Source organism: Xyrauchen texanus, chromosome 10 (assembly GCF_025860055.1).
Source record: "Xyrauchen texanus isolate HMW12.3.18 chromosome 10, RBS_HiC_50CHRs, whole genome shotgun sequence".
In the NCBI taxonomy this organism is placed as follows: Eukaryota; Metazoa; Chordata; class Actinopteri; order Cypriniformes; family Catostomidae; genus Xyrauchen; species Xyrauchen texanus.
In genome coordinates this window covers 15,847,098-15,865,064 of record NC_068285.1, presented here as the reverse complement: position 1 = coordinate 15,865,064, position 17,967 = coordinate 15,847,098, and the positions used below count along the sequence as shown (strand labels likewise).

General features: G+C 37.1%; 2 protein-coding genes across 2 annotated transcripts; one reads left to right on the top strand and one right to left on the bottom strand.

Annotated features, from left to right (window-relative positions):
* Window positions 1-1,012: 1,012 nt before the first annotated feature.
* On the bottom strand, window positions 1,013-5,071 carry LOC127650605 (cellular retinoic acid-binding protein 2-like). Its single transcript, XM_052136117.1, has 4 exons — window positions 4,806-5,071; window positions 3,750-3,928; window positions 2,917-3,033; window positions 1,013-1,397 (listed from the first exon to the last, which is right to left on the bottom strand). The coding sequence occupies exons 1-4, from the start codon at window positions 4,885-4,887 to the stop codon at window positions 1,347-1,349; spliced, it is 429 nt and encodes a 142-aa protein (XP_051992077.1). The 5' UTR covers window positions 4,888-5,071; the 3' UTR covers window positions 1,013-1,346.
* A 3,817-nt stretch (window positions 5,072-8,888) lies between these two features.
* On the top strand, window positions 8,889-11,804 carry mrps21 (mitochondrial ribosomal protein S21). Its single transcript, XM_052136120.1, has 2 exons — window positions 8,889-9,003; window positions 11,346-11,804. Exons 1-2 carry the CDS (start codon window positions 8,921-8,923, stop codon window positions 11,524-11,526), a joined length of 264 nt encoding a protein of 87 aa, XP_051992080.1. The 5' UTR covers window positions 8,889-8,920; the 3' UTR covers window positions 11,527-11,804.
* Window positions 11,805-17,967: the final 6,163 nt, after the last annotated feature.

Below are 17,967 nucleotides of genomic sequence, written 5' to 3'. Positions count from 1 at the left end.
TACAGAAAAAAGGAAGTCATATTGGTTTGGAACAACAGGAGGGTGAGTAAATGATGACAGAATTTTAATTTTAGATTGAGTTATCTTATTAAAGTTAATCTAATCTTGGTTTATGCTTGCCTTACAACAAGAAAAAACTATTTGCCAATGAAGCAGAAAAAATAAACATAATTCAAAGTCTTATTGCTTTACACAATTTTGCTTCTCAAGTAAATTTATCTTGTTTTAAGCATGTTTATTTTTGATTTTTTTACTGTAAAACATGTCAAAAATACTGAATTAGGATTTTTTCTATTTTTTTTTTTTTTTTGCAGTGTGCGAAAAAGTATGTTAAGACTCATCCAATTGGCAGTCTTTCGTGTTTTTTTACTTATTTATAATATTTCATTTAACTTTCAGATGCATGTGCCCTAGATTTAGAAAAATGCACAGTTCAGAACATGAACCTGGCTGCAGAAAGAGAGAGAGAGAGAGAGAGAGAGAGAGAGAGAGAGAGAGAGAGAGAGAGAGAGAGAGAGAGAGAGAGAGAAAGAATGACAGCCATTCTCTCTGACCTCATATGGTAACTAGTTGCAGATGGGAGAGAGAGCAGAGGGAATATAACTCCTTCAAAATATGAAATTATTTTTCTTTCTAAATTTCTTACTCACTCTTTCCATACCTCTCCCTTTTTCACCCTTACTCCTTGCCAGGAATTCTTTTTGAAAACAAAATTGTGGCACATTGATGTGATATAAATGTATATAGGGTTGTTCAAACCTAAGAGAGGTTGGTTCAAAAACGAAAAGGTGAGAATAAATACAAAGGAAACTTTGATGAAAGGGAATGAGACAGAAAATGTGTGGAAAAGTGCAACCGAGGTCAGTGTCAAAGAGATTTATACGTCCAGCCAAGATGATAGGAGTAAAAAAGCATTGTGGACAGAATGAAAGTAGTCATGTGATTTTTGGTTATGTATTTTGTATTTGGTGTATAACTCTATAGTAACAACACATTTTTCAGCAAAAACATCCTGACACTCTTTTGTGTATATATGTATACAGGTTTATTAACATATTTAATTGATAAGCCACATTGTGGCAGGTACATAAAACTGCAGGTTAAAATACACAATAGCAATAAATACAGTTTTTCTGATAGACGCATTGCTAAGAAAAACACAGACTGAAAAACAAAGACTCCAAACATCCCTTCTCTGTCATACACAGATCAGCAAATGTCAAACCTACAACAGAAGCTAATCTCAAAATGGAAAGAAACAGACTATATTAAACAATGAAAAACTAGCATTTATGAGCTCTGTAGTTATTGTTGAGATGTGGAATGAACTGATGTGTAAAGATTCTTCAGTCTCGTTCATACATACGGGTGCAGACGACATCCCCAGCTCTCATGGTCTGGAAAATTAACATCAGAGATGTATTATAAACATGTTTTTATATTCAAAAATCGAATCAGACCAGTTCTCTGAATCAAAGCACAGGCAATACATTCTCTTTTTAATTTTCTAGCATGCCCGAGTGGTCTAACTCATAGTTTAATAACAACAGTTATTAAACTATGAGTCGTGGGACTGTTTACTGTAAATTGCGTAAGTTGTGTAACTTCCATAATCACGTTAAAGAGAGGCCTTTCATTCATCATGTGTATAAGATCTTTAGATCTGCCACCTTCTTCTTAGGACGGAAGATAATGAAGGTGTGAGACATTTGAATAATCACATCCTTTAATGTTAATGGCATTCAAACATAACATCAAAGGAGTTGATGTACTGTAATATCTAAGGATGAGAGGCTGATTGTTCAGTCTAAACTGGATATGTATTGAGATCATGAGCTAAAAATGCTTTTGGCCCTTGGGACATAATCTTAAAGGAATAGTTTGCCCAAAAATGACATTTCTCTTATCATTTACTCACCCTTATGACATCCCAGATGTGTGTGGCATTCTCTCTTCAGCAGAACACAAATTAAGATTTTGATCCATGTAATGCAAGTGAATGGGTGCCAAAATTTGTATGCTCCAAAAATCAGCATAAAAGTAATCCACATGACTCCAGTGGTTAAATCAGTGTTTTCTAAAGTGATTTGATAGGAGTGGGTGAGAAACAGATCAATATTTAAGTCCAATTTTACTATAAATTCTCCTCCCTGCTCAGTCAGCCTCCACTTTCTTCTTGTGTTTTTGGTGATTCCCATTCTTCATGCATACTTCCTACTGGGCAGGAAAAAGACTTTCTATCAAAACTTGACTTAAATATTGATCTGTTTCTCACCACACCTCTCATATATCTTCTGAAGACATGGATTAAACCATTTAAAGTCGTATGGATTACATTTCTGCTCCCTGTATGTCCTTTTTGGAGCTTCAAAGTTTTGGTCACCATTCACTTGAATTGAATGGAAAAAAGAGCTGAAATATTCTTCTAAAAATCTTTATTTGTGTTCAGCAGATGAAAGAAAGTCATACACATCTGGGATGTCAGGAGGGTGAGTAAATGATGAGAGAATTTTCATTTTTGGGCGAACTATCCCTTTAAACTCCAACTGTTTGGAGCCTAAAGATTGTACAAATATTTCTAAAAATAATACATTTAAAACATGAATTATCAGGAAGTAACTTAAAAAAGGAAGTAATATTAATTTGATTACTTTCGCTATTAATCAGTCAAATAAACAGTCCAATTTTAGAGAAGTTATTAATTATTTGTAGTGAATTGCTTTATAGAGTAACTTACCCAACACTGGATGTCTGTATTTTATGATAGTGACTTATTTTAAAGCAGGGCCATTAGACACATCCTTCCCAATATTCAGATTTTTCATCAATAAATACAATGAAAATGTTTCAATAACAGATTCTGAGACTTTTACATTTTGTCCCCATTATGTGGTCACATTCTTCTGAATCTCTTACCAGAATCATTTGGCCATCATTGGTCAGCTCACGTGTCCATGATGTCTCAGGTCCCTCCCCCTTCTGCAGTGTCTGCTCGCAAGAGATTTTACTGTCTGTCTCCCATTTCGGAAAACTCTGAGGAGAAAGTGAAAGGGTCAGAAAAGGGCTAAGAGTGGAAATATGAGTTTGTGAGTGTCTCATAAAGAAGATTGCTTGCTGAAAACATAATTCATTGTGCGTGTGTGTGTGTGTGTGTGTGTGTGTGTGTGTGTGTGTGTGTGTGTGTGTGTGTGTGTGTGTGTGTGTGTGTATGTGTGAGCGTGTATTTATCACTTTGTGGGGACCAAATGTCCCCATAAGGATAGTAAAACCCGACATTTTTGACCTTGTGGGGACATTTTGTCGGTCCCCATGAGGAAAACAGCTTATAAATCATTCTAAATTATGTTTTTTGAAAATGTAAAAATGCAGAATGTTTTCTGTGAGGGTTAGGTTTAGGGTAGGGTTAGGTTTAGGGATAGAATATAAAGTTTGTACAGTATAAAAACCATTATGTCTATGGAAAGTCCCCATAAAACATGGAAACACAACGTGTGTGTGTGTGTGTGTGTGTGTGTGTGTGTGTGTGTGTGTGTGTGTGTGTGTGTGTGTGTGTGTGTGTGGATAGATTAACTTTCACCATTAAATACACAGAAAGTTATTTAAAAAAAAATTAAATAATAGATTAAGTTAGAGATATTAGACTATTTAACATTTCAGCCTTGTCTTGTGTGCTTTTGTAGCAATTTACATCAAATATGACTTGCTGGATTATGAATGGATTGATGCATAGATGAAAAAGATGTAATTACTGTGCATGGTCGTCCATCCACTGTAGTCTCGTTGAAAGACTGGCCCACCGTAAAGGACACGTGAGTGGTCCGCACACTAGTGGACGTCTGAATCGAGAGGCTTTCTCCCTGCTGTGCAATCTCAACAGCCGGTTTGGAGGCTGCTGCAACTGCAATTTTCCTCAGAAAGACATTTACCCCTACAGAACACATACACACAAAGTACTAGATGAGAGGTTATTAAACCAGGGATCAAAGCCAGTTTTCCAGTTTTACTATGGCCAATTTCCTGTCCTTTATGAGCATGTCTAATCTGCATTGGAATGCTTAATTAACAGCATACACATATTTATGTAATCAGAATTAGGGACCCCAGAATTAATGTTCACCCCAGTCAAGGAAATCTATAACTCTTAGTAAATATTTAGTCAAGACAGTGAACTCGTTGCCCCGTTTATTTCATTTAGGGGTAACTGCATACTTGGACTAAGTGAACTCCCCCTGGGGCAAATAATTGGGGGTCGAGGAACGGTGTGTCTACAGAGCCAAATGGCTGGCCGAGGGGCCCGTATCAGGGTTTGTGAGCCTAATCACAATCCCATGAGGAAGTGAGGCAGAACATTTTTCCATGCAGCTTTCCATACAGCCTGTTCATGGACAAATTGAGTCTTTGACCCGTGCACGTTGACTGGAATTGATGGATCATGAACTAAATTGCATTCAATTGAGAAAAGAATAGCAATTAGCCTAACCTTTGTTTGCTGTTTTTATTATGTCGACTATAATCACTTTATCGGAAGGACTAATTAGGCAAAGCAGATAAGCTTAATTAAACTCGAAATATGGACAACGATATCATAGTTGAACCGGCTTAAGTATAACGTTAATTAAAGCGAATATTGCAGCGCATAAACAAATATTGGTACAAGCAAATGGTAGGATTTTGGAGAAAATGAAACTATTGACATTTTATTGAAGTTTCTGAATAAATGTTTATCTATAGGCTATTTTGTGTCCGTTGTGAAAATAAAAATACATGCACACAATAGCAATTATTAAGAATCGTAAAAATCGTACCTAGTGCTTTCAAAAGCTCCTCGAAATTTTCTGAACTTTTCATTTTCCAAGATCCGGAAAAGTCGGCAAATTGTTGCTCCATGACTCACGTCTCTGCTCACGAGATTGTTTAGATTTTTTTTAATTTTAGTTTCTGGAGTTTCTGCAGTTTGTCGTGTATTTTCTTTCAGATAATTGTCTTGGAGGGATCTCCTCTCCTCAGCCGGCTTTCAGTGCTCTCTTTCTCTCTTCGGATGAGCCTGTAAATAAGCGCTCGGAGTTCTCCTCCAATCCTGTGCGTTTGCGCCTGTGCGGTTTCATTAGGTGGCGCGTGTGCGCGCACCACATGTGTTTCCCGTAAAGATCAAACAATTAGGCTGAACAAGACCGCTATCTACAAACATGAAGACTCTGCCCAGCCATTTGCTATCGGGTCATTCTGGTCATTCCCATCAATGCAACGAATGCATGTTATTTATGTAAATTTTACCCAAAGCACGCGCAATACAAGATCAGACTCCTTGCTCAAGTACTTTACTGAAGAGCACAATAGTGATTGGAAATATCACTGACCTAAATCATGGATCACACCTCCAGCGGTTCTCACCTGGGACTTTGGGAGTATCAACCCTGACGATCAAGTACCACGTGGTGGCCCTCTGGGGTATAGCCGTGTTAAAGTGAACAGTTATTCCATAGCTATCTGTTTTCATAGTCTGTTTAAAGAATAATAAAAAAGCAAATAAACTTGGCCATCTTGTAATTCTTAGGTCAGTGACAAATGGTGCCAGTAATCTCAACCTGCAACCTAAGTAACTAAAAAATATTGATTTTAGGTTGTGCTTAATGAAATGTTGATTTCACATTGTGTTCCTGGAGCTCAATGGTTGAGCACTAGATGTCAAAGTCATAAATGTTTGATTACCGGAACACACATACTGATTAAATGTATCCCTTAAATGCACTTTCACTTAAAGGAATCTTCCAAGTTCAATACAAGTTAAGTTCCACTAACAGCATTTGTGCCATAAGATTCCACAAAAAATTATTTCGATTGGTCCCTCCTTTATAAAAAGAAACCGCTAATCGCAGTTATTTGCACTTACAATTGAAGTGAATGGTGCCAGTCCAAAAACGCTAAATACACACAAAAGTATAGCCAAAAGATGTAAACATTATACATGTTAACATTATTTTAATGTAAAATCATCTACTAACTATCTGTGTAAAGTTACAACTTTGATGCTATGACAATGAAACCCTGTAATTGATGTTTTGGATTAAATTTTAAACAGATAATGCAAGAAGAAGGTGTACATTTTATCACAATAAAATCTTGATAACGTGTAATATTTTAATCTTGTGACAATATTGTTGTGCCTAATTGTAACCATTTATTAAACGTTAATAAATGAGGGGCGAGCCCAATTTATTTTTTGTGGTTATCAGCATTATGCCACAAATGCTGTTAATGAGCATACTTTGCATTATACCAAGTATATTCCTCTTTTTTTTATCCCCTTTTTGCTCCCAATTTGGAATGCCCAATTCCCACTACTTACATTTACATTTATGCATTTGGCAGATGCTTTTATCCAAAGCAACTTACAGTGCACTTATTACAGGGACAATCCCCCCAAAGCAACCTGGAGTTAAGTACCTTGCTCAAGGACACAATGGTGGTGGTCGTGGGGATCGAACCAGCGACCTTAACAGTTATGTGCTTTAGCCTACTACGTGGTTACTCACCTTAATCCAGGTGGCGGAGGACAAGTCTCAGTTGCCTCCGCTTCTGAGAAAGTCAATCCACACATCTTATCACGTGGCCCGTTGTGCATGACACCGCAGAAAGTCAAAGCACGTGGAGGCTCATACTACCCTCCACGATCCACGCACAAATTACCATGCTCCTCATTGAGAGCGAGAACCCAAAATTGCGACCACAAGAGGTTACCCCAAATGTGACTACCATCCCTAGCAACCGGGCCAACTTGGTTGCTTAGGAGACCTGACCGGAGTCACTCAGCACGCCCTGGATTCAAAATTGTGACTCCATGGGCGGTAGCCAGCATCAGTACTTGCAGAGCTACCCAGGTCCCAACCCAGGATGTTCCTTTAAATGCAAGTTGCTTTGCTAAATAGCGTCTACGGGACATTATTTGGTTGTGGTCATACTGAAGAAAAAACATTCCATTATGCTTTGGAGATTTTGTCAAGATGTTTTGGACAAAATTTAAATGATTCAAATGAAAAATACAAGGAAACTCCCATCGGACCCCTTTCTCTCATACAAATATGCTAACAAAGGCATTTCATGTTGAGCCTTGTTAGTATTCAAACCACAACAGTCAGCCATTGTCAGTCAATCATATCACAGCTTCAAATCTCTGCTCTCTTGTCTCTCTTGCTGAGTGTCCCGTTGTAGACTCAGTGTCCTAACAAGACACAGGCTTTAGCTTTGCATTTAGAGTCACTGACATTTTGAGGGATTTTATGTTTCAATTTCAATTTCAGTTAACCACAACTTCAGACAATAGCATTTGTTTTTAATGCATGCTCATAGAGCACTAGTTTCCTAATTTTCTGGATGAGTAATTGCCTTGTTTTCCTGCTTGTTGCCATTTGATTTTATGTTCATTAAACCAAGCTTTGGCTACAACAAAGAAATGTGTGCTAATGAGCTAAATTTAAGATAATTCAGTCCTCATTCCAGTGTGAACTGAGCTAGAACATAATAGCAAGTGGGGCCACAAACACGGCTAATGTAGAAAGGGTAGGACTACTATTTCGGTGTGGTTTCATCAGCTTGCCCTTCTCGACAAAAAGTTGGGCAGAAGGAAATGTAAAAGCTGAGTTAGCATATGATGCCATATAAGTGCACGATTACTTACTGAAATGAATGTTACAAAATAATAAAATGCTTTAATTTAAAATGCTTTGTGACAAAATTGCTTTTCAGACATATTACGAATCTATTCTCATTGATATGCTGCAGACAATGAAAACAAAGCAAGACCAAAAATTGTTGGTTGAGCTATTCTTGCTTATTCATGATTATCCACATTTTTAGCCACAGACTTCGTATGCCTTTTATAAATGATTAGGTATTGCCATTAGTTGTCTTTAACCAGTTTCGTTCATTCTCTTCAAACCTTCTGTAACCCACTCACTGACTTTCTCCATCTCTCGCTCTGTAATCTGCTTCATTTCGCTTTGTTCCTTTTGTGCATGTCTCCACATTCCTCATACAAATGGCGTGAAAGCAGCAGTGGAGAGACAAAAAGCAAATGGAGTGTTTGAGTGGCCAAAAGGGAGCAAGGGAGGAGAGAAATAATGAGGCCGTGTAAACCGAAACCACATCCTCTTCTCCAAATGCTCGGAGGTAATTACCAACCAATTCCTGAGTTGCTCCCCACCCGTCTCTTTCTCTCCCTTCTCCCCCTGATCTCACCCCCCTACCAAGAGCATTTCAACAAGTCTGGATCACAAATGACATCCCTGGAAATGGAACAGAGGAAAATAAAGGGGAGAAGAGAGAGAGAAACTGTGTACTTTCAGTCAGAATGGAGACAGTGGCAAAAGTTCAAGCTGTTTTCTTGCTCTCTTTGAATGCGTTCCCTAAAAGCACATCAGCTTTGAAGTGGTCGAATCAATGCAGCTACTTGAATTTGAATGAGAAAACAATCCTGCTCCCATATCACCTACTGAACCTAGAGAAAGACAGGGGACATTTTTTAAATGTAATGGGGAATTAAACTGGCCCCAGACGTGTTTATAAATGTTCAAACACATACCACATGTTGTCTTTCATCTAAGCACTGTTATGTAAAGCACTGAAAAGACACTAAAAGTCTCTTCCTAAATGTAAAGCGTACAAAAGCTGTGTATTAGCTTTACAAATGGACTATGGGATATTTTACTAAAACAACGTGCCACCTCCAAATGTTTTGACAGAATCATCTTGTCAGTTTGAACCAAATGACCGTTAAAAGAAACGGTTCAGCCCAACGGTCGTTTTCTAAAACATCTATTTGGCGCCACCTTGCGTACGCGCGCTATTGTACAGGAACTCTCATTTAACCGTTCAACAGATTACGTTTCTACCCGAGCTCAATTAGGAGCAACACACATGAAACATGGCGAACCACCTTCGTTTCGTCGCTCGGACTGTCATGGTTCAGAACGGCAATGTTGAAGCCGCATACGGCGCTCTCAGCAGGTAATGCCTGATTACCATCCTCGTCTGTTACCTGTCTATAGCGAAACGATTTTCTCGTTAGCCGTTAATATGTTTATTCATTAGTGGCAGCAATGTAACCGTGATACAGCAGTCGTGTTGTGCCTGTCTGAAAATAAACAACCGAACAAATTATGTCATTTCAGTGGCTATTTTTTTTTTTTACTAGGCAATTTTATACTAGTATATATTGCTGACATTTTATGTTCATTCGCGTCATGTTCGAGATAGCAAATAGGGGTGCACTGCTCTCCACTGCAGAACAATATAGTAATTAATTGTTGATATCAAATATGTTGTCATGTTATTCTAGTACATCAATCAGTCCATACAACCAGCACAAAAAAAATTAGCTACTGTTCTTTGACTTTATTTTGTTATTAAAGCTGTTGCTTCATATCTGCCCTGCTAACGTCCACAAATACCGCTCGTAAAGCCACAACCTACCAAAACAAGCTGTTTACACTTTAAAGGAATGGTTCACACGAAAATGTTAATTCTCTCATCATTTGCTCAACCTCATTCCATCCCAGATGTGTATGATTTACTTTCTTCAGCAGAACACAAAGATTTTTTAGAAGAATATCTCAGCTCTGTAGGTCCGTACAATGCAAGTGAATGGTGTCCAGACATGTGAATCTCCAAAAAGCACTTAAAGCAGTGGGGATTTCTTTAAGACTGCAAGGGAAGCTCAGCTTCCCCTATAATGTCAAAATAATAATGGTCAAATATGTACTATTGTGTAAACAATTTATTGACTAAAAATGCGTTAGAACACGTTCATCTCGAAGACGAGTTCGTTCAGAATCAGCTACATTACATATAGCAGATCGGCTGACTCGATTTACTTCTCATACATTCCCGTAGCGTCAGTGCATTTCCCTGTTGAAGCCGAGCGTCCATTGACTTCAATGGGGCTGCTCTGAACAGTTTTTTCAGTGCTCGAAAATAGACGGTCATTGGATAAATGCTGCGATTATGTCCCGCCCACGGAGGCTCAGCATCTCTGGGGGTGAATGAGGAGTGGTCTGGCCCGGACTCCGGGCTTCCGCGTGATGATTGGAGGATCTGTCGAAAGACTGCATCTCCTTTTGATTGACAGCGAATCTGTACTATAAGAAGTCACTGAAGCTATTTCGCGCTCAGTCCCATTGCAGATTTCTCAAGTGTAGTCGAAAGACAAACTGCTGCAACCTATTTCTTTATATTTGTTTGGCGAAATTGCTAGTCAATTTGCATAATACATTTCACACAATTATACACCATATTCCTTGTTTCAGTTTTACCAAGTTTAATATATTTTGTTTTAGAGCGTTCGTTCGTTCGTTCGTTCATTCATTCATTCATTCATTCATACAGTAGGCTAGGCTAGCGTCGTACGGGTGAAACTGCGCACGATGGCAGACGGTGCTAATATTGTCGACCTGATTTTGGCGAAGCCATTTGAAAGTCTTCCTTGTGAGGAAAAAATTAGAATTAAACAGCAGGGCAGATCAACACCTAAGATTGATTTAGTGCAAAAAATAGGGTAAATAAGTTTATAATGTAGGCCGAAAATGAGCTTCCCCTCTTTGAAAGACCAGCAGCCGCCACTGACTTAAAGGCAGCATAAAAGTAATCCATACAACTCAATGTCTTCGGAAGTTATATGATAGGTGTGGGTGAGAAACAGATCAATGTTTTTACTATAAATGTTGACTTTCACATTCTTTTGTTCTTTGGCGATTCACATTATTTGTGCATCATCACCTACATGGTCGGAGCTGGTCAAAGCTGGAGATTTACAGTACAAAATGATTAAATATTGATCTGTTTCTCACACACACTGATCAAATCGCTTTTTGGAGCAATAGATTTCTGGCCACCGTTCACTTGTATTGTATGGACCTACAGAGCTGAAATATTCTTCAAAATCTTTAATTATGTTCTGCTTAAGAAAGAAAGCCATACACATCTGGGATGCATAAGTGTGAGTAAATGATGAGTGAATTTTCATTTATTTGTTTAACTATCCTTTTAAACACAAGTTAAAGTTTTGGTTTGCTCCATCAGTCCCTTGCGTCATGACACACGTTACCATAGAGGGCGCAGTTGACTTGCAGTTGCAGTTTACTGCAAGTTACTTTCCCACCCAAAGCAGTGAAAAGAAAAAGCTTGCTTGGTGATTATGTAAAACATGTTTTGTCTCCAGAAACGTTTCATATAGCAACTATGCCAAATTGTCATTAAAATTATTGCTCTATGAAATTACAAAGGCATGGCTTTGTGAGCTATTTCATATTTACAGATGTTTTAGTTGATACATGCTCTCTTTTCCTCTGCAGAGTGCTGTCTTCAGACGGTGTAATTGAATCCGTGAAACGTAAAAGATACTACGAGAAGCCCTGTCGTAAGCGAGAGCGAGAGAACTTCGAGAACTGTAAGAGAATCTACCAAGCTGAGATGGCCCGGAAGATATCTTTCATATCAAGGGCTCAAAGGCAAGATCCATGGCTTGGATGTTAAGAAAACCAATGACTTGAACGACTGTTTATGTTGACCAACAGATGTGACATGGAGTCATACCAAAGGTGTGTCAGAAACACCTTTGGGTCAGAAGTGTTTATTTATTAAGAAAGGTGAAGATAAACAAACCTGGGAACATTCTGCAAATGTTTTAAGCATTCACCATCAGAAGGTCTTTCCTGTGCTGTAACACCACCTTCATTTTGGATGTTGTGATATTGTTGACTTAACATTTTGGCTATCAGCCTGTATGATCTTGATAATAAAAAGCTTTCAAATCACAAGGACTTCTTATTTGCATTATTGCCTGTGAAAAACGTAATTCTAGATGTTAAAGTTTTGGAAACACAAAAGTAAAGCCATTTGCTGTTTGATCTATAATGACTGATACTGAACCAGGGATTCATCAACACTGAATTTACATTTCATTTATGCATTTGGCAGATGCTTTTATCCAAAGTGACTTACAGTGCACTTATTACAGGGACAATCCCCCCAAAGCAACCTGGAGTTAAGTGCCTTGCTCAAGGACGCAGTGGTGGTGGCTGTGGGGATCAAACCAGTGATCTTCTGATTAACAGTTATGTGCTTTAGACCACTATGCCTCCACCATTGATTAATAACCCCATAAAGTTATGTAACTTTTTAGTGTTCTATCCCAGGTTGATATGCAGAGACAACTGTAAGTAAGTATAACTTGCTTAGACCCGCCCCAACAACGTTCCTCAACCAATGGCGTTAGTTGGGGGCGGGTCTATCTAACTGAACAGTAGCAAACGAGAAGCCTGTATCATGAAGGTCACTGAACGAACTCAAGGTTTCAGGATTGGTTTCACGTTGACGAATTCAAATAAATCCAATCAGGATTAATTGGTACCATGATGCGGCTCATCAACTTTCTCTGTCAACTCAGAGTCTGACCTTAAAATTAGACTACGCGCTCGTGCACATGAATGAGTGACGTTTGCTGTGGCCAGCCAATCATGTGAGAGAACGTGATTCAATGAAGTATATGGTCGGTGAGGGATCTAATGGATGAAAAGGGTAACCTTTTAAACTATAATGTTTTTACATTAAAGCATGGATTTACTTGTCACCCCAAAGAGTTCTTCACTGTCATTAATGCAATACCTTCTGGCATAAAAATGCTGATGAGATGCGCTCTTTCTTATGCTAATGTTAATCCAGCTCTTCCCACTTTATTCATTGGAGATATTAATCTTAAAAGTGCTCATTGTACTAACAAATATATAAGACAGGTTATCTTAAAAACATATTATCCTTGTCAAATTAAAAGAAATAAATTAGATCACATGTTTAATAAGACTACTGTAAAATATCTTAGAACAGCTTACTTAAGTTTTCCCATTCCCCCTAAAGCAAAAGAAACACACTTCAAAATCTTAAATGAAATCTATCCTTCTAACAAATTCTTAAATCAAAAATTTAATATAGATATTGTCCCTTGTTCTTTCTGTAATAACCATCCTGAAGACACTGACCATATCTTCTTTACATGCAATCTGTCCAAAATCTTCTGGATATCAGTTCAAGACTGGTTGATAGAAAAGGAGGTGGTTGTTGATGGTTTTGCTTTTACTTTACAACATATTCTATTTGGAATTCCCAAAGACTGCTGTGCTAATTTTTATTTGATTAATAACATTGTAATAATGGCAAAATATTTCATTCATAAATGTAGATTTTTTAAATCCCTCCCACTACTTGTTGTGTTCAAAAACGATTTAAAGTGTTTTTCTAGAGCCCTTGAGGGAATGAGAGGTGGGAGTGCGATGAAGCTGCTTGATCTTTTGATTTCATATTATTTGGTGTGATATTGCCCCTTAAATTATTATTTATTTATTTTATTATTTCAACCTAGTTATTTTATTTTAGTTATTTTGTTTTGTTAAACTGTGTTGAGCCTTTTCATTCGATATTCTTACACATTGTAAAAAGAAAAAAATGTGCCTTTGTTGTATGTATAATTTTGTATTCAATAAAAAAATAAAAATAAATAAAAAAAAAATAAAAAAAAAAAAAAGAGAACGTGATTCACGTCTCGCTAGAGACGCAGGGGGATGATTATGAAAATAAGACTTTAAATTAATTTAAACTGCACAAGACATTTTTTTATATATTTCAAATGCATTTACATTGCTCGAGAGTTCTGCATGAAATCAGGAAGACGTAAAACACGTGATTTACACAGTACAAGGGATTACTTTAAAATGATGAAGCCATTTACATTTACACAAGAAGAAACAGCAGCTGCTGCAAACAAATTCTTAATGTTATAAATATATATAATATATATGTTGTTAATGGTTAATGGTGATTATTTCTCTCCAGTAAAACTTCAAGTAAAATACTGTATGTTCATCTCGAGTCCATGAAAGAAAGAAGGGGGTTTGGGTGGCATTCACCCCTTTCCATAGCAATATTGAGCTTTTAATATTTTAAAAATGATTATTTTTTTGCAGTTATCATATTAATCCATCTTACTGGCTGTGTTATAGATAGCATAATATATTATGTTTATGTTTTCAAAAATGTTTTTGCTATGGTTAAAGAGGGTAAATTAAAATAAATGACATTTTTAAATAAAATACAACACTCATTAATATTTAGATTCTCAAATAAATAATTTATCATGAAGAGTCAATTTTGTGGGTTTCTAAGATTTTATTTGTAAAGTGCGCTTTAAGAGATACGGGGGAGGGACTTGATTACGTCAGAGATGTCATTTTACTGACAGCTGATTGGTTCAGCATCTGTAATCCAGAATGAAACATGCTACGGAGCAGGTTAGCCGTGTAGCGTAAATTGCTATGGCGATGAACACTGCTAAAAGCTGACCAGCATTTATTATACCTAAAACCTGGGGTTGAGGCAAACTAATCTAAAACTTACCTGCTAGCCACCGAAACCGGCTTCATGGTACAGGCGAATTCGGAAAGATGTTTTGAAACATTGTTTATTTTTGCAGTCCGATTCTGTTGCGCTAGTGTCGCAGGAATTACATACTTCAGCTTGAACTATTGTGATGGTACCAGTGCCTGGTAAAGCAGAAGAGGCAGAGAGTTTACCACATTATCTATTTTGAAATAACGGCACATTTGTGACAAGTGTCAGACTCAGGGTTTATGAGTCATATCCTTCGTGGTTAAAAGTGAAACAGGTAGTGGAAAAAGTGTTAAAACTTTCCTTTTATTTAAAGCTTTTATTTAGAATTTTTGCAAAAAATAATAATCTTGAACTAGATAGTACATTTTGTAGAGACAAAGTTAGATGTTGGCTTGACAAAGCCTTGTTTTTAAAACTATATTTAAATGTTTATAGATAGACAGACAGACAGACAGACAGACAGACAGATAGATAGACAGACAGACAGATGATAGACAGACAGACAGACAGACAGATGATAGATAGATAGACAGACAGACAGATGATAGATAGATAGACAGACAGATGATAGATAGACAGACAGACAGGTGATAGAAAAGAATGAGATAGATAGATGATAGATATATAAACAGACAGATAAATATATAGATGGATGGATTGACAGATAGAAAAGAAGATAGATAGACAAATGATAGGATAGATGGATGGATGGATGGATAGATAGAAAAAAATGATATATAGATAGATAGACAGAGAGACAAATTATAGGATAGATAGATAGATCGATAGACAGAGAGACAAACGATAGGATAGATAGTTAAATATATAGAGAATGAAAGAGATAAATAAATAAAGACAAGCATGGTTAAGTGGAAGAAGTGTTAAAATGTTTCTTAAAATATTTCGGGGGGGAAATTAAATATAAAGAAAAGGTTGCTTCCTCTGCATTTGATAATTCCACCTTCTACTGCCATGTAAATTACCATAGCAACTGCGCTATAAGTGGTTGTCAGGCATCTCCATCTCCACATTTAAAAGGGAACAGCCAATTAGCTGTTCGGGTGTAGTTTTAGCTATTAAGTTTTATCATTTTATCCCCATAAAAATTATCTTCTTACTCATAAAATGAAACTAAATTTAGGATAATTTGTACTTAAGCTACACTTGCCTTTCTGGAAGTCCTGTGTCAATTTTTATATCTGTGAGGAAATATATATATACATTTACAATATTTCTTAACCTGTGTGAAACTATATGAGCATTTGTAGCATTCTTTCACTGCACTCAAAGTCTCTATGTGATTAATGGACATGGGGGATGGGCGGCTTTCCCTCAAGAGGTCATTAGCTTCAATGTACAGCTATGGATGGTGCTTCTGCCATATAGGCTATGCAGCTTAACTGCAGTATGTTCTATGAAGTCATACTTGCCATTAAATCAATCTGGTTAAAAAAATTGATAATACAAAGTTTGGTTTCTTGATGAATAGCTTTGGGGCTAACAATGTTATTTGCTAAAGCTTTGGTGAAGCTATTTATTCACTCCATTGAATCCTTTATTTAGAGTAAGCAATGGAATCAGTTCATATTTTAAAACATGTTTTTAAACCCAAAAGCTCAGTTTGTTTCATTGGTAAAAACAAAAATCTGTGCATGTTAAACTATGCACTGGAAAAATCCCAAATTCACAACATTATATGTAAACCAGGGGGATGGGCTGTTCTCTGTATAGTTAAGGATGGAGTCTATCGTTTATGTGAAGTTACTCTGAAGCTGGTAGAAAAAAACTAATAATTTATGAGTTCTTGATTGGACAGCAGACAAATTGTATTTGTGCAATAGTGGGTGTAAAATAATACACCTAAAAGCAATATAGCCTCTGCAAGATATAATATATATGCTAATATTTATGTTAATCTGCCATCAAATGCTTTCATGACAGCATTATTTGTTACATAAATAGTTACATAAACAATAATTTTATTTGAAAGAAAATCATTGATTGGGGAAAGTTTAAAATCACTTTACATGCTAACTGAGAGTGTGAACTTAAATGGTATTCTGTTGCTTTTGTTGTTCTGGCTTCTTTAATAATGTATGCATGGAGGATGGTGATCTGCTCTCTTCAGGGGTTATTGGGTTCACACCATAATCATGGATGGTGCAAGTCTTCAGTAGTAGAGCTCACTAGTAGAGTAAACCCACCTCATGATTGTTTAACCCAACCAATGCAAGCAAAATGATCAAATATGGATGATATTGTGCCTCAAATGGTGCGGCTGTGGCTCAGGTGGTAGAGCAGGTTGGCCACTAATTGCAGGGTTGGTGGTTTGAATCACGGCCTACAAGACTCCACATGCCGAAGTGTCCTTGGGCAAGACACTGAACCCCAAGTTGCTCCCAATGGCAGTCTAGCGCCTTGCATGGCAGCTCTGCCGCCATTGGTGTATGAATGTGTGTGTGTGAATGGGTGAATGAGTCAACAGTGTAAAGCGCTTTGAATACCGTTAAGGTTAAAAAGGCCCTATATAAGTGCAGACAATTTACCATTAAAATGGCGGACAGGGCAAGTCATTGTTAACCATTGCACTGCAATTACACAACCTCCCTCGGAAGTTGTGATATCAGGTTGTTATCTTGTTGTCCTTGGATTTATCGGCAATGAATGTTGATGCACTTGATGTGGATGGGGGCTGGGTGGTCTCGAGATTGTGCAGCATGGTTAAACCCATGACCTAAATTCTGCCTGAGTTGACATTGTTGATTGAACGATATTCTACAAGTCAAATACCTTGAATGGCTAACACAGTTTAAAGTTTAACCAAGGCTGAGTTTGGAAGGGTTTATATGGTAGTATGGCATTTCGAAATACAATTCTAGTCCGTGAATCGGGGCTGTAGCTAATGGGCTGAAAGGTGGAACCAATTCTAGGGGCCCACAGGTCCAGGGCAGCCCACAACAAATTATAAACAGAATTTTTTTTATATGAAGGGGCCAAAAGCAGTCAGAGGGCCCAGAATTTCTTGCCACGGACCTGTTGTGGATGCTGCAAAATTCTTTCCCCCAAATATAACAGAAAGGTTACTACCTCTGTAAAACAATCTTGCAGACTCAAATGTTTTATAATAGACAAACTGCTAGTGGACCGAATAAAGATATAATTACTAGTTAGATTCTATCTACAGTAATTCTGTAATTCTATACTATTGGAATAAATATTCTCTCTAGACTCTAAATGTAGTGCTGATATGATCTTATTTGAGTGCAAAATGAATTCATGACCAAACTAATCCTTTTTCATTTCACACATTAGGTCTCCAGGGGTGTCTGCACTTGTGTGGACATTTGTGTTGGCTCATTGTTAACAGTGTTGGGTAAGTTACTCAAAAAAAGTAATCCATTACTGATTTCTTATGATTTCTCTAAAATTGTAATTAGATTATTATACTGATTACTTCATCGAAAAAGTAATCACATTACTAATGACTTAATTTTTAACTTACTTTCGAAAACACATTTCATTGAAAATGTTGGT